Raw genomic sequence first — 25,177 nt, 5'->3', positions numbered from 1 at the left:
AAAAACAAGCCCTGCCACAACCACCAGTTCTTGAAAGGGTTCAGAAATACCCTGCATAGCTTCAGGAATGGGTACTGCACAGAGCGTCCTAACAGCAATAGTGGGACACAGTCACTTTGCTATCACTGGCTATCCATGTTAAACCAGAACAACAATAAACTTAACAACCCAGCACTTAATAAATTTAGTTGTTGTTGGATTGCACCACACATGTGACACTGGATAGTTTCAGTCTGCAGAATAATTTAAGCAGTAATTAAATAGCCACACAATAGCTGGAATGTACAAATTCTTTGCTGCAGTCCATCATACTTCTGTAACACACCTACATGATACAGCTCTTAATTCAAAGAAATTAGATCATTCCTTCTGATTGCAGAAGGCTTTCAGGTCTGACTCACACTGTTTTCTTTCTGTCTAACAATGGGAAAACTGATCTTTGAGGTTAAGTGCCCTAATTTTGTGAATAACCTATCCATTCTTGAGCCCATTACAGCAGTGCTTGGTTAATGACCCACATTAAGTGCCCAAATGATCTGGAGAAGCTTGCAGGCAACACACTTCTGTCCTCATCCTTACAAAAATAAGAAAAATGACTTTGCAAACTACAGGTGTTAAAAAACACCAAGAAAATACTACCTTTTGCAACCTGCACAGTGGCTGAACTCCCCACTGAGCAGATGGCTGTTGAAAGTCATACTGAGACCTGCAGAAAGCAGCAGAATGGACTGAGGAATTGAAGTACTATGTTTCTTCCAAGGAAATACGTGTTTGTCCCAGCCTGCATGAACTCCTGACTGATTATTATAGTCTGCAGATTTTATTATAAAGGAAATGTTATGCTAGCAGAATAACGTTCTAACAGTACATTTTACAATCCCATGCCCTCCACCTTTGTCCCCAAGATCTTGTAGTTACTGTTGATGTGCTCAAGATCTCCCTTAGCAGCGTCATCTGCGGCCTTGTGAAAGATAAAGAGAGTCTGAGGAAGAATAAACAGGTCGGGAGGTTGTACTGGCACAACCTCATCATGTGCCGCTACACAAATACAAAGCTTATGAAACAAGCAGGAAGAGCCCATTTTTGTGCTACAAATGCAGAAATACACCACCACTAGAATAAGTAACATGGTGGGAGAACACTTGTAGTAATGTGCATGTTTGATGATGGTTGAATACAGGGTTCTCAGCAAAAATAGGCAAGGAAGAGGAGGAGGAGGAGGGGCTGTCCCTCATATCAAGGAACAGCTCAAATGTCAGGAGCTCCTCTATGGACCAGGCAAGAATCCCATTGAGCATATAGGTCTGAAAGTGACATTATGTAGGAGTTTGTTAGCAGTCACCCGCTCAGGGTGAAGGAGGAAACACCACTCCTCTTTAAGTAGTGAGAGGAGGTGTCCAGATCACAGACCCTGGTTCTCTGAGGAACCTGAATCTCCCTGACATTTGCTGGAAAGGCAGCACAGGGGCAGGCAAACAAGGCAGGAGGTTTCCAGAGGGTGTCAGACACAACTTCTTAAAATAGATGCTAGATGAGCCAACCATGGGGGAAGTTTTCCTGATCTGCTACTCACAAATGATGAGGTGATTGGGGGCAAGATATTCAGTGGAATCCTTGGCTTTAGTGATCATAACAGTGACATTCAAAATGCTGAGGGGTGTGAGGAGGGTAAGGAGCAAAGCATGACCCCAGACTTCAGAGAAGAATTCAGTTTTGCAGAATTCTGAACTTTTTAACAGAATTCAGGGTATTGATGGGGAGCAGCCTAGAGTAATCTTAGCACAAGAGCACTCCATCCAGACACTGAAGAAAACAAGCGTATATATCAGAATACCACCTAGGCTAAACTGGCATCTCATGAGTGAGCTCCAGTGCAGAAGAGAGGCTGCAGTACAAAGGAATACAGAAGTACAAGCATGAAGTGATGGTATTAGGAAAGCCAAAGCTCAACTAGAGTTTAAACTGGCAAGGATCATCAAGTACATTAGCTATAAAAGAATAAGGATGATAAGGTTTAGGGATGGACTGAGGTGTTCAATGCCTTCTTTGCATTAGTCTTAACTGGCACAGTCTCCCAAGTCTTTGTGTCTAAAGACAAGGTTCAAGGAGGAGACAAACAGCCAATTAGTGGCAGAGGATCAAGTCAAGCATCTCTTCAGAAATCCTGACCCATACATGCCTGTGGGAACAGAAAGGATGCATCTGTTGGTTCAGAGACATCTGGCTGATCAAGTGCAGCCTGGCTGTGACATCTCTGATGCAAGTGAATGTTATATGTGTCTTCACAAAGGTTGAAAAGAATGACATGGTGAAGTGCAGGCTTGTCAGCACCACCCTCATTTTGGTCCCTGGAAAAGTCAGTGCCACTACTACTGGAAGCAATTTCTGGGCACACTGATGATGTCTTAAAATAACGAACAGATTTACCAAAGTGAAATCACACTTGACCAACCCGACTGCCTTCTATGCTGAAACAATGTCTGTGCATTAAGGGAAAACACTGTCTCTCTCAACTACACAGAGAATACTGTGCCCAGTTTTGGGCCCCTCAGCCAAAGAAAGATGTTAATAAACTTGAGCAAAAATACCACTGAAACGATGAAGAGACTTGACTATGCGAGATGAGCCTGAGGAAGCTCAGCTTGTTTAGTCTGGAGAAGGGCAGGCTCTGGGTGACTGGAAAGCAGCCTTCCAATACCTCCAGGAGAGTTACTCTGACAGAGCAAGGCTCTTTACTGAGGTACACAGAATAAGAGATACAATGATCATACATTCAAACAGGAGATCCTGGTGTTCATAATAAAATGGTTACTATCAGGACAGTCAAGCTGTGGAACAGGTTGCACAAAGGTCCTGCGGTTTTCAAGACCCAATTGGACAAAACCCTGTGTATCCTGGTCTGAACTGCATGTTGACACTACTTTGAGCTGAGGCTGGACTACAAGACCTCCTTAAGTTCCTTCCAGCCTTCAGGATTCTATGATTCTACATTTTCTACAAAGAGAAGCGTAAAATGCTTGTTGGTTTCTGCTTGGGTCTGATGTGAGGGCTTAGCAGAAAGCTTTAAATCTGCAGCACAAGGAAAACTATAGAACATTTTAAAATACAGTTGCTACAGAAACATGATTTAATATGAAAAAGCAAGGATGTGCACATTATAAAGTACAGTACCATGTCATATTAGCTCAAGCATCATTTTCATTCATAATAAATAACCCAAACAGGTTAGCAAATGCATATGCATAACCTTTATCTTTTACTTCAATTCTTGATTTTATTTAACCATTCCTACTTAACACCCGTAACTGTAGGTCATCTTTCATATCCAGCATGCGCCAGCTGGGTGCATGGACATCAGGTGGTTTCCTCAGTCCAGGGCTAGTCCAGCAAAGACCAAGCAGTCACACAGGCATAAGTCAGACAATGTGAAACATTTCTTTGGGCCATATTTTCCCTCAACTATCAAACAATCTCATCAGGATATGAATAGATATGTGCCTGCACTTCAATTTCCATCACTTTTGGACTTTTGAAAGGCTACACAAATAAGTTCACATTCACTATCTCAAACAGGAATACCTTGTAAATCAATGTAAAATATATGGTGATAACTCGACTTCACAAACATCTTCTAAGCAGCATGAGCATTCTTCAAAGTTAATGCCATTACTACGATTTATGGCAAACACTAACACTTTCCCAAAATGTAGTATTTAATGGTAATTTAATGTTAATTAAGGACTTAGAGAACAGAATGCAACAAAGCGAGAAACAAGGACTGACGAAAATTTTTTTCATGAGATTGGTTTTCACCCTGACTCTTCTACACACTTGCCTTTTTTTGTCAGTTTTGTGTGTTTAATTCCATACACAGTCAATCACAACAGGCTCATCTACGGGGAAAAAAACACGTTGCATGTAAACTTCAGTAAAATTCCCATTGCTTTACTCCACAGAGACAGTATCTGCTGTTTGCATTTATGTCTATTTCTCTTAACTATGCAGTATGTGACCAAAAATAAAGCAGTGAAGAATCACGGAAGGTGTTGGAAGGGACCTTAAAGATGATTTAGTTTCAACCCCACCCCCCACAGGCAGAAACTGCTGTCTGTTGAGGTGCTCTTCACTAACACACACAATCTGATGTTTAGGACTTGAAATGTTTCACACCTGCTTCTGACTGCTGGAATTCTTGATGACTTGGGGAAAAAGTTCTACCAACAAACAAATGATTTTAGTGAAGTCTGACATGAAATTCAAGCCTTGATTTCATCTCCTTGCTCACTGTCAGACATGCACAGACTAGAAACTCCTCCCAGGAGATCTTTTCCTGGAAAGACAATAGAGGTCTTGGTTTGTGTTGGGAGTTTTTTTGTTGTTGTTCAGGATTTCCTGGGTTTTTTTTCTTTAATTTAGCAAGCATTCAGTTTCACCAACTCCATCTCTTCCAAGTACCACCACCCTGAGCGTACATGTCTACTGGAGCCGCTAAGTAGCAGATTAAGCCAAGAAGTTGCAGTAAAAGGTGTAGGACAGTTTTAATACATCGAATGAAATTTTGAACAAAGTTGTGCATTCACATGACCAACTTCGCATCCAGATGTTACAACCACAAGCACTTTCTTCATTCTCAAGTAGACTCCCACCCTCCCTGTCCCCCCATCCTCCTCCAACTTACGGTTTTCAGCAGTTGACTTGCTGAAGCGTAGCTGAATTGATTCCACAGTGTTTGCTAAATGAACACAAAACTCAAGTTTTTCTAAATAAGACTTGGCACATGTATTTGATTTTCCAAGTTACTGAACTACTCATGCCTATAAACCCACTTTGCACTAAGCTTATTATAGGCCTAAAAACTATGGAAGAACAACTTTGGAAAATATTTGTTCTTTAAGATTAAGTTAACATCAGCTGGGAATAATTCATTTTCAACTTCTAAAAAACTTCCTAAGCAATTAGTTAAAGAACTTCCCAGAGGAAAAAAAAAACAAACAACAAAACCAAAAACAAACAAAAAAAAAACACCAAACACACACAACCCCAAAAAAATCCATAAACCACTTTTGATTGCTCCTTATCTTTTGCTGCCATTTCATATGTTATCTATTAAAACTCACAACTCCAAAAGATCATTGGGCTGTTTCTTATACTTTCACATTCTTATCTGAGAAACTTATATCCAGATGTGTGTTTTCATCTCACTCTGAAGAGCCAGCCTTTGCCTTGAGGCTTTATTCCTCAATATCTACTTCCACTCCTGTCTGTTTCACCACTTCATTCCTGTCTCCAGCTTACCTCCCTACTGCATTTATTTCGGCATTTCAGAAATGCACAATTGCTTCCCTGTGCTATTTCCTTACAGGAAGTTCTCTTTTCTGCTCCCCAGCTATATTCTTAAAATACCATCTCCAACCAGCTCTACCACTTCAAGAGGATGAGGCAGACAGCCTCTTCTCACTACTCCACAGCTATTTCAGAGCAGCTCATGACCCACACGTTCCCACCTTGCTGAGTGATGCTGTAACCACTGTCACCCTCAACAAGAAAAGATGTTTCATCCGTTTCTTTCTGAAATCTGCATTTAAAAAATGCACCCAGCCTAAACAAACACAGACGAAACATAAACGTGGGGAATATCCGTAAGTTAAGGTCCCACTAAAGTTCAGACAAACCAAGCTTTATGACTAACAGGAAGGCATCAGACATTGAAACTGCTTTCAGGATGCAGCTTCTCCTTGCTAAAACTTCTCAGTTATATTCAAACAATATGACTCTTCATTAAACATTAGTGTCTCCATACCTGTGGACAACGAGCACACATATAGGCAGTGATTAATTTTAGTGGGCTTGATGTCATGTGGCCATATTTGTTATATGAGCTTTAGATGCTACGTATTATATTCTAAAACAGAGAAAAGGGACAGTCAGACCTTTGGCAGACAAAGAACCTGTGTGTTCGCTGTTTTCTTATCTTAAGGGGGAGGAAAATCATCAATGTAAAGCTAAATTATGTTCTTACATAGAGCTCTTGGTAAGAATTGAGAATTTCTTTGGCCATTCATCTTTGACAAGACAGCATATTCCAAAGAACACCATTACGACATTCCAGGGAAATGTCTTCCATTTTATGATGAGTTTTTTTGACTCTCTAAAGAAAAACTGAAGTTTGGAATTTGAATCTTTTCTACTTTGGGGCAAGCTGATTGTGGAAAAAGCCTTCCCAAGTCAAGCTTTTCTTTCATATGTTCTGTAATACTGATCTAATACTGTATCTAGCGTTAATGCTAACACCATTTTTGCTAGACAGACAACAGAGTACTTCCTCAACTCCAAAAGCTGCTAAAGCATCAGAAGTGCTCATTATTGACCAGTGCACACCCAGAGAAAGTGCCAGTGAAAACAGTACAGGAGGCCAGCTTGGCTGAACTGACTTAAAATACTTAATTTGACTCTGACCTGAGAAAGCGCATGAGGCTCACAACTCACTGCCCGTATCTTCTGAACCTGTCAAGGTTGTTTAGCAGGGTCCCATAAAATACACACTGGTAATACCTTACAATCTACCAATACATTTATTTTGTGCAAGTTAACTAACACATCCCTCACCTGCCACAGGAACAAAGGAAAAAGACCAACTGAAAAAAAACCCCCAAGGATTAAGAAACAGTTCTCTCACTATTAACATGCGCAAGAATGCATCCATGCCTCTGCTTTCAGCCTGGTATTTTCATGATAGTTAAACTCTTATCTTTTGAAACATTTCATTCACATACTCTTCTTCCCCTTCACTTCACTTCCTCACTTTCCCCCCTGGGCAAGCAGCCAACCTTGACAGAATCTAGCTCTTGGAAAAAATAGTTTGGAGCCAGACATTAAACCCAGCATTTTATAGTGCTGTGATTTTGGAGATCAGAACCTCAGATTTACTAATATGGAATTTATTACCATTTTTGTTATCATGCCTAGGAGCACCTTTATGATAGCTCAAGATTTTTTATGATAAGTGTTTTATAAAGAAGTCCCAAACGGCTTTCAGCAAAGACAAAAGGAGCAGAGAGATGAAGACAAGCAGATGAGACAGTACTGACCAGTACAGCAGGCACAGTCCTCAGCTATAAAGAAACCTCAATTGTATTACACATTTTTAACTGATATCATGAAAATTACAGTAAATGTAAAATTGTGCAAAGCAACCTTTCTTGTTTTAAAATGAGGACAGCTCTTCCCAAGCAAAAACATCAAAATGGAAGGAAAATAATATTAACCAAAATCTATCGGAAACAGAGCTCATCACCACCACTCCACCCCACCCCCTTCTACAAGCACCTTCTCAGGCTGTTCAATGGGTTACTAATCTCCAAATCATTAACTTCCAGAGCAGTTTGTCCCTCCACTCACATGGAGCCCTGGCTGAAACAGAACCACCAATCTTCTGTCTAAGGAGAAGGAACGACTGTGACGACACGCAGAGAAAACACTCCAAAAAATTACAGGCAACTGATTTGTCCTGTCTTTTGGGTGACTGCCTGTATGTACAGTCACAGCACAGCGTCACTATAGCATCCCCATGCAACAGAAGAGGAGATGTTAAAGTTACATCTCCAATTTAACTCCTTAATATGGCACCGCTGATAACAGCCTTGCGCCTCAAACTAGAATGAACGCAGGTCCACATAGCAGCCAGCGAGGTTGCAACAATAAGAACACTACTTCCCAAAATTCATAGTGTTGCTTGGACTCTACATACATTTAATAGGTGTTTGAGTAACCTGATTCTACTTCCAAAAGGTTGGTTCTTCATCACAGCACTGAAGCAGGACAGCAATCATAGTGACCTCTCCACAGGAAGCATAGGAAGCTTCCTAAAAAGCCCCTTCAATGTAAGAAGTTAAGAATCATTTCTGCAACAGTATTGCAAGTGTTCAGGAAAGCACAGGCAAAAGTGAGCTGGTGAGCAAGATAAATCCCAAAATGAGCTTACAAGTAAATTTCAGATGGGTTTTCAAGGTTGCTTGATTAAAAGTTAAGACAAGACCATCTTTACAACACTGAGTTTTCTTCCTCATTTTAACTGACCTGGTGTTTATTGAAAATGCTCTCTTCATCAGTGAGAGAAAAAGAAAGAATACAGCCACCAGTTAAAAACATTTCCACATGAAGGACAAAATTAAATTAACGTCTCAGAAAAAGAAGCAACTCACAGTTAGAAAGGTAAAAATCTAATTAAAAGCTCCAGAAATGCATCAATATAGGTATTGATACATTCATATGATTAAAAACATATACTGCAGCCATCAGATGGCATAAAGCTGAAAGAGAGATAAATTTATTCCGACAGAGACAACCAACAGACCAGACTCGGGGGGGGGGGTGGGGGGGAGGGGGAACTGAAAATAACCAGCAGAGAGGAAAGAATCAAATACTCTTTTCCACAGATGTGACCCTCAACTCATCAATACTTATTCCAAGTACAAGACCGCAGACCTGTTCCCTGTATATAAATAGACAGAGAGATCTTTCATGTATCTAGTACCATTAGAAAAGACTGTCAGTTGCTTACAAGGCCATTTCTCACAGAGGAAGAAGTAGTTTCTGCTACTGGTGAGAGCCATTCAAGATCCTAAATAATATGTTTGGCTGGACAACTTAAAAACAGATTTGAAAATAGAACGTTACAGATCTCTGAAGAGAGACCTTTGCCACACATCACTTCTACTCATTCTCCATGACATTGCCATTATTTGTCTTCAGAACGCTTTGCCACTTGAAGTTCACTTCAGCTTTTCTCCCCAAAGTTATCTTCACTCCTTCCTTCCCTGAAGTTAGAAACTTACTTTGTCTCAACTTGAAGTGGACAATCAACACTACTTTGATCTGGCAAGAGCAAAAAATAAGCCAAACAGGAAAAGAGAAGCCACTTTAGGGACCTGCGGAACTGCAGGACAGAGGCCATGCACACTGATTCCCACAGGTGCCATCATCAAGCCTCCACCAGAAAGTTGGCTCTACTTAAACCAGCTCCATGATCTGCTAGCACTGGAAAAGGATACTTGCTCACAGTCACACATTCTCCCCAGCCACAGAAGATCAGCCAGTGTTGAAAGGGGTTTCAATCCTGAGACACAGAAATCCTTTACCTGATGCAGCCAGTATCTGTCTGTAGTTGCAAGAGCTAACAGGTGAAAGAACTAAGAGGTACTAGGTTACTTATGGAGAACATAACCTCTTCCTGAGGTTAACACAACATTTGAGATAATTCAGTAGTTGTAGTATTACAAGACACAGTGAAGCTTACATCAAGGCCAAAGTCCAGCAGCAGACCTGCACTTTATATAAGGCATTTGAGCATTTCATGTTAACTTAGAAAGGAAGATTCATCCCTTTAATCACAAGGAGTTCACTACAGTGTAGTGCTTCATAAAGCTGGAGGCACTTCTGAAGACAAAAGAGGCTCCAGAACTTGCAAGTTCACAATTTCATTCCCAATTGGACGGAGCTGCTTATGTTACTCCAGTAACAAGATTTAGCTACATTTAGTAGGTTCAAATTTAGAGAAAGAGAAAGATGGAAAAAATAAAAAGATAAAGAAAATCAGGAATTTCTGGGAAAGGAGATGATTTACTTCTGAATTAGATATATTAAAAATTATTTCAGTTGCCTGAAAAATTTCTTGAGTGGTCAACTGCAGTCCTCAGCCAAAGGTGGAAGAGAGCTCCAGTGAAGTTCAGCCTTCACGAAGTTTGTCTTAACACCACACCATCTTTAGCAGGTGTAATACGTGGAAAACAAGGAGCACCACAGTTGTGGCTAGGAAAGGATCATGACACATTCCAACTTGGAACTCGAAGCAAAATGGTTTTCAGTTAATTCTAGTGCATCAAGTGTTAGCCAACACAACTACAATAGTAATCAATGGCTTCTATTCTCTATCTTGGTTCAGGAATAATCAACTCTTTTTAAGATTTAATCATTCTTTATAATATTAATTATTCTTTATTAATAATTCTCAAGATCAAAACCAGACCCCACTAGACCACCAGACAAACAGCTAATTCATTTAAGACAACCAGCTGCAGCAAGAGGTAGCCCAGGGAAATCAAGCACTGTGGGTGCCACGAGAACTATATTAAGAGTTGTAGAAAAATGAAGCTTCAAGTCATTCAAGCTGTTGGTGCCTGGGAGGGAACATGTCCTGGTTTAAGTCTTCTGAACAGTCTCTCCAGTAAACAATCTCAATTCTTAACATACAATGGCTGAAACTTTCTCACTGAATGTCCTTATTAGAGCCAAGATCTTTCTCACTATCACCCTTAGAACTCCCCAAGCATCTTGCGAGCTTTCTGAGGGAAAACCATTTTTTTAATGCTCTGTGGAAGCTGAGGAATAGCTTAGATACTACTGAAATGTGGGCAACAAAGCATATCAGACGTTAGTGTCCATGCGGGACAGGCTATTTTTGTTTTAAACATAACTAGAAATGCTTGAACTGAAAGAAAAAAAAAACACTTGGCACTGACATTCCAAAAGATGACTTATAGTATTCAATATGATGATCAAATAACTTCATAGCAATCGACTTACAAGTGACAGTGTACAACACAAGGAGTTTTATACAGATTTCTGTATGACTAAAGAAGTATTAGTACTGTCTTATTTTTGGCCTCACAATCCATCTGTACAGGTAAGCTATACTGACCTTAGTACACACTTCACCGAACTCATACACAAACAGATTCCAGGGGGGAAAAGCAATACTTGTCACCTAGATTTTAGGACTTCCTAAAAGAATGTAGCTGTTCTTCAGAGGGGCAACTTTTCTCTCACCGAATTCTTCTGCATGAATTAACACTCAGCTACAGAAGTAAGAAATGAACAAAGCAAACAGACTCAGAGCAACTCATTACAAAACTCTGCAGTAAGTAGTCTGGTGTCTTTGATCTCAGAATCTAATCCAAAGTTGTGCAAACAAATACAACATGGCAATGGCCACTATTTGCTTCTGTAGCTACCAAATTACAATAACTAATTTCATCCTCCTTCCTGTTTCCATCACTTCAAAATGAGGTAACAAATTTAATAGTGCAAGACTCTGATCCTAGACAAGTGCATGTCACTGTCCACTCAAGCACAAGTAGTCAGCATTAAGTTAGTAAAGGGAAGTATCCAAATTAAATTAAGCAACTCAGTCAAGTTTTCCCAGGATCAGTGCTCTGAGAGCAAGCTCTTCAAGGCCAGAGCCATGTATGTCTACTTACTGACACATGACTTAGGAAACTAAAGATTTGGAAATGCTCCATGCAAGGTTTTGGAGACTATTGCTACAGACAGATGAGTGGTGATCCCTAGTGAGAACAACTCTAGAGAAACAGAATGCCAGTATAAGAGCCAGGGTAATTATACCTGCAGGTGTTTAACTCTGTGTTCAGCAGTAACATGGAAGCATTCAAGACAGGAGCTTAGATTTAATTTGGAAACAAAATTGAGGAAGTTGAAGACTTATTACAAGCCAGTGCAACTTCAGCAGCTACATGCACCTAGGCCAAAAATGCCATAATAATATATTTGTATAACAGAAACCCCAGACCACATGAAAACTCCAGAGTAAGCAGATGACTAAGCTTCTAAATTGCACCTAAATGTAGACACACTCAATTTAGCCAGTCAGACAAAGCACAGAACAGATTAGTCTTGCAAGCTTTATCAACTGAGTAAGGTAAAGAATCCTTCAAAGTAAAAGACAAAACAAAGCAATGATTAACACAGGAGACCAATGAAATAAATAAGACTCTAAGCCACCAAGTATTAATTCATCAACAACTCAAACACGGCTAAATCCTCCAAAAAAACTTCTACACATACATAATGTGCTGTTAACAGACAGGGAAATAACTAGACATGAATGGAAGGCTCGTGCCTCATGTTCAAAGAGAATGCAGATACTGACCTAGAAGACTGAGCAGTTTCTCCATGTCACTTGTTCCTTTCAGAGCTGAAGAACACAACTGTCAAGCAGATGGCTTTGATCTGCTCACTGCATTTACACACCATCTCAAACTAAACTTGACTACCAGCATTATTAAGCATTATAAAAAGTCACATGTATAATATTTTACAGATATAGAAAACATTTCTACTGAAGAAAATGACAAAAATAATCACATGTAAGAATGGAAGCACTGCTAAGCAAACTCTGGTTAAAGGAGTTTGATAAAGCAACTCTCTAAGGAACTTGTCAGTAAGGCACAAGATTCAAGATCTTTATGGATGTATTTACACATTCTTAATTTCTAAGCCCTAACTTCTGCTTTCTTTATTAGCACAAAAGATCAGTTTAAATCAGCTTAAATAAAAGAATTGCTGCACCCACCCCCAGAAGTTAACAATTATTAGTGTTCTCCACAACACAAAAGGTCTATAAACTTCTCTTTTGGGTAGGATATAAAGTTACTTAGCAAATGCGGAATGGATCAGTAAATACTGACAACCAGCCACAAGGTCAGCTGTACCACCCTGCTCATGTGCAAGGTCCTCTGCGGAGCATCACATCTTGCAACGCAGGGGAAAATCTCAGACCTAGTTCCTTCTGCATCTCTCCCTGTGTGACATGTTGGCTATTCTGAGAGTTCCCTCTCTAGAGCAAAGATAATTGGAAGCGACTCTTGGAAGTGACAAATATTTGTTTCACCACTTATTTTCTCCAAACTGAACAATTTCTTTGTGCACCAGTATAGAGCGTTCACCTCTTTTTAGCTCTGCACAAAACCGAACTGAGCAAAGCTTCAATCTACACCACACAATTAAAGGACTATCACAGAATGTAATAACAAGGTAAACTGCAACACAAACCTAATACTACTTGCTATATTTGTAAAGCTGCTATTAAAAATGAAGCTATGTAAAAAAAGTTTAGGATAGTTTTACAACTTTGTGATCACTGTTTAATTTGCGGATTCCCCTCAAGACAGACATCACAGGTACAACAACTCTTTACAAAAACTACTCCTCCAAAGCATTCAGGGAGTGAGAAACGAGAGCATACATCACATTTCTCATGAAGAATCAGTAACCAAAGCTCTGGTGATGCCCATTTCTTGGGGTATCAGGAGATCATCACAAGTTCATTTAATAGCACTTCACAATAAGACATATTTCCCCTTCTCCCCCAAGACACTTCCCATTTTTTTCCTTGTTGTCTTTTCATTTTTCCTGGGGTTTCATATTAACACAAATTTAAATACTATTTACCTTGGCTCCGCTAGCCCAAACAACCTGTAACATCTGTACAAACATAACTCTAAAAGCTTAGCGGCAAAATACCTTAAGTGGTGTCATTAGATCTCTTATTAAAGAAAACTTTCCGACTTGAGCATGTATGTGCAATTCTCAGCTCAAGAGGATGCAGAAAGAAGTGAAGAGCTTTTCATAGCACAAGAGTCTAAAAAGTAACTTGGTGTGTGGCCATCAAGAAACTTGTTAAAATTATTTTCCTAACATCTAAGTATTTCCCCCAGATTAAAAATATCTTTGTCACTTCAGATATAATCAGTTTGGGATTATTTACAAGTTAAACTAGTTAAAGACTACACATCAACCCAGCATTATATCACAAAGAGTTACAGGTTGCTGTGGACCACAGAGGAAAGTGGGATACTCTGATATACCCAGTGGCTGGCTGGTGATCTACAAGCAGAATTTAGGCTTGAAAGAATATAAAGTCTTCCCTTTCTCTCACTGCTTACATCGTAAAACTCCAGTTAGTGCAATTAGTACAAGTCTGGATTTGAAAGAATTGATACAAGCTTTAAACACAGTAGTAATGAAGACGACAGTGAATGCTATAAAACCAGTGAAAGGCTCATGATGGATTAACAGAAAATGAAGTCAGTATTTTAAAACATGGAATAATGTGTTACTACATGATCTGCCGTGTGCTATTTCCACAGGGTTTCAGCCACTGAATGCTCCAATAATACCCTATCTAAAAAAAAAACCCAAAAAACAAACGAAACACCAAAACAAAACAAAAAAACCACAGCTACATTTCATATTCATCAGTAGCTTATCTCTGAGGTTAAATATTCAAACTGAATATTGTGAAACAGCTGCTATTGTTCTTCATGCAGCCATTCATCTACAATTTAAATCCGTAAACACCACCAAAAATCATCAGGACCAAGAGCATAGCAATTACACTCTTTCATTCTTTTTAACACTTAACATACCAAGGCCAAGAAAATTCCTTTTCTGGTTTAGCTTCTTAGAGCAGACAAGGAAAGTTAATATCTCTCTTAAGCATTCTCAGAAGCGAAAACCCAGTAACACAATTCGGTCCCCCTAAAGCTTAGGCAATAAATTAGCATTCTGAAATTCTTCTCGGGTGGCCACCTAACCTTGCATTTGTGAATTTAAATATTTGATGCTAGGCTTTGACTGTTAAAACCACCCAAAGACACCTCACCAATGAAGCATACAAAACATCTGTGTTATCACCCATACACACAGTGGTACGCTACTTGGGTACCGGTTTGTTGTGGGCTTTGTTGTTTTGGGGTTGGGGTTTTTGCTACCCATCAGTTGGAGAGAACACACAGAAGTTAAGCTTTCTGTAACACTGACATCTGAAAACTATTGTTCACCCAGCTGGGGTGAAAAGGAAGGCTGATACAGCCACAAAACATGAAAGATGGTAAAACAGCATAGTAAGAAATCTGCATGGTGCTATCATTTAAGAGCTCTCAGCACTGTAAAATGAATTTAGCAGCAGACAAGGATGCTATAAAATTCCATTCTGGGACACAATTTAGTCATTAAGAGGACTATGCACAAAAACTTTGTTTGCTTAGTAACTTCATCTAGCTTCCTTTCTTGCAGGAAAATTTGCTTGAGAGTTCAATGTTTCCCTAGCTCTATGATCCAGAAGGAAATGAATTTGGAAGTCAGGCCATACAACCTACAGCACTTGTAAACAAGTTCAAAAACATGTTCAGTTATCAGCTAACCCACATCAGGCACAAGTGACACCGGAGCCCAGCGCAGAGCCTCTGAAGCTCTGTTTAACATTCCATTCTGGACATCTTTGTATCTAACACCGGGCACTCTCTGAAACATGCCATATGCTATGCATTAAGCAACGTCAGAGATGCCGTCCTCAGCACCAAGCGAGTGCCAAAACTGCATCAGAGAACTGAAGTTTGCTTTTAGCTTTCTCCTTACAAACTTATTAAGCAAGGAAAAAGAGTCAACTAAAAAAAACTCGTGAAAAGTTACGACAGAAGATTTCTATGAACACATTCATTACATTCTCCTGTGGGGAGTCTGGAAGTGCCCCGCAACGTTACTCTACTATCATAAACCCTGAAGCAGATTAGAAATTAAATAACCAGCTTCCCCACTGCAGTTTAAGACAGAAATTAGAGGCTGCTTTAATGGTACTTCGTATCCATTTGAATTAGTTTATGGCAGGAGTCGATTTTTCCATGGTGATGAAGTCACCGTGCTCAGAAAGCAAGGATAAACTGCTACCAGCCACCAGGTGAAAGCATCCAGGTTTCTAGTCACCTAGTAAATTGGTGCTCGCATTGACAATGATTACTGCTGGGAGCACCACAGGTAGACGCCTAAACTCCATTAAAGCAAGTGACTGCAGAAGCAACCAGATGGTAAGTGAACCCCCCAAAAAAGGTGAAACTCTCAAAGCAGCTGATTTTTTTTTTAAAAGCCAGAACAGCAGCAGGATAGCTGCAACTTCGGGAAAGCTCCTCCCCTTCCCTCCCAAAAACATTAATCCATGTTTGATTACTGAAACTGCTGTTAGTAAGTATGCTGCACCGATAGGCAGGTGTTGAGAAACTCATCCCAGATGCTTCTACAAGTACTTGCGAGCCCTGAAACCGTTTCTACTTACAGTCTCTCTGCATTCCTGGGAATATCCCTCGGTACAGTTTTGAGTCCCAGTCCGTGACAATCCACGTTGGAAGCAATACACGTACATTTATGTGGGCATCCTCCGACAGGCATCCAACTTGCAGAGCTCCAAAAGCTCAGTATCATTCCAAGGCACAGAAACGCACTTCTTCCACCACGCAACATGGTTTCTTGATCGCTTCGGTGGGTATAAAAGTGTACGCAAGCAGCGGGCCCTTAAAGATGAAATGCCTCTAAGAAGAAAGGGAAAAGAAAACAAGAGGCTCTTAGTACAGCCCAAGGGAACCCACCACTGCCATCATCGCCGGAGCACCAGCAAACCTTCAAAGGCGCCTGAAAAGGTTACGTTAGGTGGAAGAAGGTGGGGAATTGCCTCTCGGGCTCAGGTTTCTTTCTGTTATCTACGAACGGTACCAGGAGGCAGATAGTTTAACAGAGCTGGAGCCAGATGCGTCCTCAGATGAAAGAGAAACCGGGAGCGGAGGTAAACACACACAAAACATCCCTCAGAAGCGGCAGCAATCTCCAAAGCAGCCTCCTCCGCTCCGCATCGCCCCACCTGGGCCGGGCAGGTGACCCGCGGCGGGGGTGACCGGCCGCCCTCCGCCGGCTGCCGGGGCACTGCCTCCCGCCGCTCACTGCCGCTGCTGCTGCCGCCGCGGGCCCGCACCCCCGCGCTGGCGGCCGGCGGGGCCGGGGGGCGGCGCGGGGAGGCGGAGGGGCGGAGGCGGCGGCGCTCCCACCCGCTGCTGCGCTGGCCGCCGGCCGCCCGCGCCCCAGCGCTGTGCATGGCAGCGGGCGAGCGCCCGCCGCGCCGCCGCCCCCCCGCCCAAAACACCTCCCGCCGCGCCCATTGGCTGCCGCGGCCCTGACGTCACCAAACTGCCCAACTTTTGGAGCTGCGGAGAGGGGGGAGCCGGGGCCGCTGCAGGAGCCGCGGACTCTGCGCCCCTGCCCCGCGCCTCCCGGGGTGCGGTAGGCACGCCGCGCCGCGCCCCGGGCAGCGGGAGGCAGCGTGCGGGCTGCGGCGCGGCGCGGCGCCCGGCGGGACGCGGGCTCGGGTTTCCCCTCCCGGGGAATTTACCTCTGCCTTTTGTTCCCGCGTTCCCACTCCCCGAGTACCCTCTGGCGGCGGCGCCGGGACCGGCCTGCACCGCCCGGCCCGAGCCCCGGCCAGGCAGAGACCGAGCCACCGAGCCCTCCCCCGGTGCGCTCCGAGCCCCAGCACCTCCCCGGGCGCACCGGCGGAGTGCCTGGGCTGCGAGCGCGGAAGTTCAGCGCCAGGTTGAACTTCGGGAACTGTTTCTGGAAATAATCCCAAGGATGCTGCCTTCACGTGGTAATTCCGTTCTCAGTGCATGGAGTTGGAGGCTCAGAACATTCTACCTCTGTGTACTAAAAAGCACAAAAAATATGCAGCACACCCTGGAAATGTGATAGCATTTACAGATCGGTTGGAAAGGTGCGAAGCCTGAGACACACACAAAAAGGCTTTGGGGTTTTTTTTTCACGGTAAGTGTTTAGGCTCTAAGGTAAGCCCATGGACAGGAAGGTTTTTGCAGCATTCAGGGAGCTCCTGACCCAGAATAAAGCTGGTATAGGCACCTCATGAAAACCTGTGTTTCTATATACCTAGTGCCTTATTTTGCACACTTACAAGCAGTTCCAAAGGCACTTTTATGTATTACAGACATGGGAACACAGGTAACCTGTTCATCTGTGTCACAAACTCTTGTTCCGTAACTATAGAGTCTAGGCGCTGTTCCTGCAGTTGGGAAAAGGTTTCCTTTTCACAGTTCAACAAGGATCATGGCCAGCATGACCATGAAACGCTCAGAACCCCTCCAGTGATTTGACAAGCCTAAGTAACAGCAGAACTCAAGTTCCCAGGTTGTGCTCCAAATGCGTTCTCAGCTTTTTTCTCTGAGCATACAGATTGAGCAGTTTAAGTGAAGGGCTTGGAGGAGAAGAACCACTGTGAGGTGCTCACTGTAAGATACAGATATGGCACACTGGTGAGAAGCAGTACATCTTAAATGCCTGTTCACTCGTGGCAACATTTGCTTCCTGGTTTGATTACTGGAATCTGTCATTACTGGAGACATTCCAGTGATTTTTCCCACACCAGTGAGGTGTCCTCTGTACAGCCAGGAAAGCAGCTACCTCTCAACTGCTCTCCCTAACAAGCAAAGGCTTGACATTAGAGCAGTTCCCTGAGAACAAGAGTTTGCCAAGGAGCACATGCAGGACCACAAATTATCCTTCACCTCTCCTGGTCTGAAAAGGCAATAAAGCAATCTTCTCATTTCACAGGGAATTACCTACATGAGAAACTTCATGTTTTAGATAGAAACCATTTTGATCAAGCCTTAAGATTGCACCACTCACACAACCAGACCTCAAAGTTGAGATATGTAGCAGCACCCAATGTGTGAAAGCTCATGACAAATGACACGAGGTTTGAAAAAGCACAGAGGGACTGTGGCTGCTTCATACTGCTTCAGAGAAGATTAGAAAATTCTATTCTCCCTCCTCTCCAAATCTACAGACACGGGACATTTGGGAAGGTGTGTGTAATTCTGTCTGTATCCCCAGAGGAAACTCTCCTTTCCTGGAGCAAGAGGCAGAGGAAGATCACTTTAACCTCCTGTGTTAACAGATGCAGTATGGGGCAAAGCCACAGCACTCCCCTCTCCAGCCTTGCAGCGCTCCAAAAAGCAGCAATAGCTGTAGGAACTTGAACCATACCCCTCTCTTTTACCCTCTTGAGAGGGCTTGAGCGCAGACAACTCCAGGCATGTCACTGCCACTCACTGCTGTCTATTCTGAGGCAAGCACCCTCCACCAGTGCTAGTCTAGGAGAGATCAGCTCTTGAACAAGGGACAGCTAGTTCAGACCAGTCACAGCAATCACAGTGCTTGGGAGGACAAAGGACGCTGAAAGCTCTGAGGTCTCCTCCACATAGACTGGAGGTGAACATCCTTAGCTCAGTCAAGCAGAGAAAATACTTGTGTTGGAACCTATCTTTCCTTGGCAGCCAGGCAACAGCATTCCAAAGAAGGACTTCTTGCCTTGTTCAAGTTTACTAGGAAGCATCTTCCCAGTTTCAGAGATGGCCATATGGAAAGGCACACACCACTCTCCTTAGGATGGAAGTACAGAAGCTACCAGGTACCAAGAAAACAAGATTACAGGTACCACAACCGTCACAGCCTGATGGCAGTTTTATTTTTACAGTTGCTAATGTTCAGCTGTGATGAACTTCAAATTCTAAAATATGCTGAAAAACCTCCCCAAAGCCTCTGAATCAGACAGAATGGCAGAAAAAAGATGAGCTGGAAGCCAAGCTTATCCTTGAAATATATTTCATTATTATAACTACTAAAAGGCACATCCCCCTACATTTCCATTAAAATAGCTTAAGAGAAGATGGTCCCATACTCAAAAGCCATGCCACAGTGAAGCAGAGCCATGACTGCTGTTTCTACTAGCCATCTACTGTGGCTTCTGGCTCCTGGCACTATTCATGGCTTGGCGTGGCTCTGGCAGAGGTCAGCACAGCGCCTGTTACACAAAACACCACAGTCTATGGAATAATCAGAGGCGCTCAAGTGTTTCTTTTTTGTATTTATACTCATTTAAACCAGTTATTTTTATGAAGTAATCTAAAGCTGGACAGATTTTATCTGTAATATTTCCTGACGTATTTAAAACAACCAACATCTCCATATATGTAAAACTCCTTACAAACAAGACGGTTATCAAAGGTGTGCTGTCTGCTCAGCAGGGATTTACATCTTGCCTGCTGCTTCTGCAATAAGAAATAGAGTCATTTCTCATAGAAAATGAGTAGTTTTCTATATTTAGGATATCTCTGCATCATTTTGGAAGTTATTTAATACATATTTTCATCTACTCTATTTGTTTTCAAGTAAGGGAAAAAAAAGTAGTTTTGCCTTTTTTCTCCTAGTATGGAAGAACATTTACTAGACAGATGTCCAGCGTATATTTAGCCATGCAGGGCTGTCACCTAGGCATTCCTGCAGCTGCCTTCTCTCTTGTTCCCACCATCAGTACCCTCACAGACCCCACCACTACCCTCCAGTAGCACCCTTGGCACCACTCACAGTCTAGAAGTGAGCTGAGGCCTGGGAGCAGCAGGAAGGCAGGATGGGCAAAGCCAGTAGATCAGGACAGCTGCTTGGGGAGAAGTGAGAGAAAAACCACTTCTGTAGACAATGCTGAACTTCCAACACCCTTTTCACAAAACACGCAAGCACAGTGAGTGTTTAAAGGTTAATTTAAAGATAAATGACATGGTGTGGTATGCAAAACGTCACCACATTTCTTGTCAGAGACTTCCTGGACAGTTATGCTTTGGACACACTGTGTAGCAAATGTGACATGTCTGAGGAACATAGGACTCACAGCACTTGTGCTATCCATGTGGTCTGCACATCTACAGCAAATGGGATGGCTCCCAAATACTCATGCTTTTTGCATGCACAATAGTCTAAAGGTCTGATGGAGCTGTAGCAGGGCCTGGTCAGCTGGCTCCAGTTCTGAAATCTGAACGCTTACAGGCAAAAAATAAGACCCATTTAAGGAATCCAAGAACATAGTACTCTGGTTCAAGCAACAGAAGACCATCCCAGAACCTCACACTGCAGGGCTACACGCACAACAGAACAAAGCCGCCACCACCAGCAGCAGTAACTAGCAAGGCAGAGAGGAAATGAGTAATTTTGATCACTTCACAGGAATCCAGCCTTGAATCTTATCATTTAAGTCACAAGGCTCTCTGAGCAGCTCTAAGAGGACCTCGGGCACATCCACCAGTGCTTAATGCTCTGTTACGTGCTCAAGCCGATTTGTGCGTTTTAAACGTGGTCAGTGCAAACCGTGACGTCGCTGATGGACTCGTTTGGGAAGCAGTGACACAGAGTTCAGTGAAGCGTCTCAGCGCATTACCTAAAAAAGACATAGAGCCGGCTCTCGGGGCCCCGTCGGGGCTCTCCCGGGGAGCCGGGAACGGCCAGGGGCCCGGTGTGGCAGGCGTCGGTCAGTGTCACCCCGCGCGGACACCGGTACGGGCACAGGCGGCGGCGGCGCTGCGCGGTGCCACGGCGCCCCCCGGCGGTGGGAGGCGGTGCGCGCCGGTCGGGTACGGAGCTCAGCGCTCTCCCCGCCCCGAGGGTGACGCGCAGCTGCACCGTGTCCTCAGCACTACGGGAACCAACAACGGGGAAACCAGAGCACCGCAGGGGAGAGGAAAGGATTCCCCTGGTCACACTCTGGTCTCACTCTAAGTTTCATCAGCTCAGAGGTTTAATGCCACAGGTTTCATAAAGACACCCGAATTTTCTACACCCACTTCAAGAGAACAATTAATTATCGATTAAACGCTAGATATTGACTTTTATAAAGCTATTTTCATGGTAATTATTGTTATCTAAGAATGTGTTGGGCTGAGCAAACACTTTGCCTGTGCCTTTGTTCTTAAATACTACCCTTATTGAGTATTTAAGAGCAGCTAATACTTATTGAAATAAGTGTTAGCTGCTCTTAAAATTATCAAACTATAAAATGAAAAACACCAGCAGATATAAGACACCACTAAAGGCTACTACTTGGTATGAAACATCAGCTGGATTAGCAAGTCTAGCAACAGAAGCTGGCCTTATGCTCCCCTTAGACAGAATAGAAACGTGGATATCAGCAATCTGGACATCTTTACTCCCAAATTCATTCCTATTTGGAGATGTGGTGATAAGGAAGCAACCTTGTGTCCCTGTGCCACTGGCATACCGTGATTCATGACATGGTACCCAAAACCAGCATGACTGTGAGCAGCAAAGAACTTAAACAGGACTTCTCTCACTCAGTGGGGCTCCCATTAATAGTAATTACGTAGAAGATGATGAATGAAACTTAATAAACCATCTATTTTCTTTCTTGCTTAGATTCAGAGACAGAATTGCAATTGTCCTGCACATTTGGAATTATCCTGTTAATTCTGTTAACGGCTGGTATGGAATTCACCTGCTCCTTATCCTACTGCCCAACACGCTGTGGCTCAGGTAGCTGAAGTCAGATTGGGGAGTGCCAGGAAGCAAACTGACTGACCTCAAGAAGGGATCATGCACCCTCACTGCCTCTGAAAATGCTTTACATGTGTTAAAGAACCTCAAATTATAGCTTAAGAAGAAAGCAAAAACGTAGTTCCACTAAAAGCTTCATGAATTAAATTAGGTTCTTTTGTATTAGATTTGTATCGTGCAACACAAACAACCCAGAAAGCCTTCCATTGTGTTCCCTTTGCTGCTTACTGTGCCATGCATTCCATTGACTACTAACTGTTGAGTTACCTTTGCTTAGACAGTTCACAGCTACATACAACTTCCTGTAGCTTTTTCTGCTTCATACTTAGCAATTAAGTAAATACTAGGCAAAAAAAATAAAAAAGCAAAACCAGGCCTGTTTAATGCTTTTAGTGCATGACAGCTACCTAATAGGATGAGCATTTTGTTCTTCAACTAAGATCTAATCAATAAGAACATGCTTGCACTCGCAGGCAATATTCAATACATTTCATTGTTCCCAGTACATATAGGCTGCTGTAAGAAATTAGTTGGAAAATCATTTAAATATTTATGGAACATACAAAAGGCCAAGGGAGCCAAAGCACAGCATCCTTTCAGGCTTGAGGGTGTTACTTCTGATGCAAGGCATTGCCAAAACTTGCTATGGTTACCGGAGAGGCTACAAAGTCAAGATGTATCATCTGTGACCTTCACTGCTGCATGGAACAGTACCTCCTCAGCTTCACATTGTGTTTTTTCAGCCAGAATCTGACATTAAACAATTCTGACAGATTTTGCATTAGAGGAACTTTAGGGGGGTTTTTGGTGATGGTTGGTTGTTTGGGTGGGTGAGTTTGTGTGTGTGTTTTGGTGTTCTTTTATTCAAAGCATAATAATTCAAAATCCACGGCTGTCTACAGCAGCAGTTCTTACAAGAAATAATCAGTTAAAGAGGCACAAAACCAGTCTAGAAACGCTGTTTTCATAGACAAGGCATTACCAGTTTCTGGTATAAACATGCTTTCTCTCTTTGTACTTCAGCATACAGATTACTAGTTACCTTTGCACGCAGGCAACAATGCACAGTGGTTTCAGTGGTGGGAAGTGATTAAAAATAGTACTATTTAGGAGAAGGATTAGTGGATGAAAATGCTGAAGATGCACTGTTCTTAATACAAAACTTGCCACACAAAAAGATAATAGTTTCTTACATTTATAAGCTACTTGCACATAGATTCAAAACAACAGCTCCTGGTGAATAATAGTTTGGCGTTCAGAAAGAAGTCATATCCCTTTCACCACCCCAGAAATGTATTTGAGAGATAAACAGAGAATGTGCCCAGAAAAACAAATTCAAACCCAGGCTTCTAGCTCAGCCACTGAAGCGTATCCAGTGCAGAAGCTTTCAGAGCAGTAGGCTCAGGAGTGAATACTTCTCTTGGACAATAGCTAACAACTCCATACTTGGAGACAAAGCAAACCTTAGGCAGAGACCATCATCTTAACAATATAAAATAAATATCTGAAGTTTTCAAGATTTGACTAGTTCCTCAGTTTGGAACCCAAATCAGAAGGATGGGGCAATATATTCCTGTTACCCCATTTGAAGCCTTTTCGTATGTTAAAAAGATCTTTATTACCTTATGCTGTCTGGGAGGATTAAGCTTACCTGAAAGTCCTGGCAGACATCCAGTCCTGGCACCCTTTGGACAAAAAGCACTCAATGCTGTGTTAAAAACTTCTGTATTGTTCTGTATATTTTGACTGAATATTGTTAACACTTGCAAATAGAATGAGCAATGCCATTGCCACAACATGAAATATTTCATGATCTCAACTGTGGATGGCTCACCTTGCTCAGAACTGTCTTGTTTGGAAGCATAAGTAGCTTGCTAGGATCTCTCCTTCAAAGATACAGAAATAGAAGTAAGAAGTCATTTAGCCTCCGGTGGCATCAGAGGTTCATGTCTTCACCTCTTCACAATACAGTGGTTCTCACCCCTGATGTTGAAAAAGTTTTCACTGATGTATCAGAAGTTTAAAAACACATTCAGTGTCAGGATCTGGCAGCTAGGTCCTATTATGTCAACACACCAACATTCAAAAGTTCTTTGACTACAGAAAGGAAATATCTGATGCTTAAAGCAGGAACTAGAAAACCTGGATTTTGTTTCTGTGTTACTTCAAGGCTATGACCCTGGCAAGTCAGCCCTCTACCCCCATTCACTAGTTTAGAAAGATTGATAATGCACACAAGGTTATACAGCAGTCCGACTTTTACAAAGCCTGTTTCAAGTATTATTTTCAGTCTAACTTAAAGCCTGCATTAAATACCAACAGCTAGATGTATTGTGTAAAAACACAGTATTTTTATTGATGTGAACGTTTTGTCATCTTTGACATTAGAATTTTTTTTCCCCTTATGGATGTCTTGAATGGAGATTGTAATTGAAAGCAAAGTACTAGAGAAAATCTTCAGTTCTCCCTGTAAGTGTTTACATATGTATGTGTATTGATCTGGGTGGCTGTAGAACCGTATTTTGAACAGTACTCATCAATTCTGCTCTGCATACTGTATGAAAGAGAAAGCCAAAGAACAAAAGATCTGGAAGCGTTTTATGCAAAGCTCTTGAAGAGGAAAATTTAATACCAAGTTCATCAATGTTGTGGGTTTTTGGCTTGTTTGGGCTTCCTAATCCACTCCCCATCACTGCTCCCCAAAATGAGCACAAGTAATTCCACACTGAAGCTGTAAACATCAGGACAAGCAGGTGACTGAGCAAAAAGGATTTCTCCTCCATTCTGGGGCACGAAGGTTGTCTCACGTCATTTCTTTCAAGCCACAGCTTGAAAGAAAACTTCAAAACTTCATAATGGCTTATTACAAAGTACTTTCCATTCAAGTTTTCAAGCTTGATCTTTCACATGCTACAGAAGATTACGAAACCTAACTGGCATGAAAGCAGTCTGTGTCCAATACGGTTACTAATCAGAAAGCCAAATGCTGTTATTTAATAAACTCAATGGTCACGAAAGACATAAAAGTGCCACTGACACTTGTTTGTGCTTTCAGATGCCAAGAATGATCTGCTCAGGCTTTTGGAATTTTAAGAGAGTTAAAACATTTTAAAAGTACAAATGAAAGCCCTAGATGTTAACAACATTCCTT

The 25,177-nt window shown here is 42.2% G+C and overlaps 1 protein-coding gene across 2 annotated transcripts in view; it reads right to left on the bottom strand.

Moving 5' to 3' along the window:
* SLIT3 (slit guidance ligand 3) overlaps positions 1-16,565 on the bottom strand; it is a 518,327-nt gene extending 501,762 nt beyond the window's left edge. Inside the window, exons 1-2 of one of the 2 annotated variants that reach the window (XM_030504412.1) lie at positions 16,484-16,524; positions 15,905-16,155 (exon numbers count right to left, since the gene is read on the bottom strand). In XM_030504412.1, coding sequence (XP_030360272.1) covers positions 15,905-16,089 — 185 coding nt within the window. In that variant the 5' untranslated portion in view covers positions 16,090-16,155; positions 16,484-16,524. Of the gene's footprint in view, positions 1-15,904 lie in introns of both variants that reach the window. The other variant, XM_030504413.2, reaches the window with a different exon arrangement.
* Between the last annotated feature and the right edge of the window lie 8,612 nt (positions 16,566-25,177).

Source organism: Strigops habroptila, chromosome 12, assembly GCF_004027225.2.
Source record: "Strigops habroptila isolate Jane chromosome 12, bStrHab1.2.pri, whole genome shotgun sequence".
Lineage (NCBI taxonomy): Eukaryota > Metazoa > Chordata > Aves > Psittaciformes > Psittacidae > Strigops > Strigops habroptila.
The sequence above is the reverse complement of the archived record's forward strand: the minus strand, read 5'-3'. Positions and strand labels throughout refer to the sequence as shown.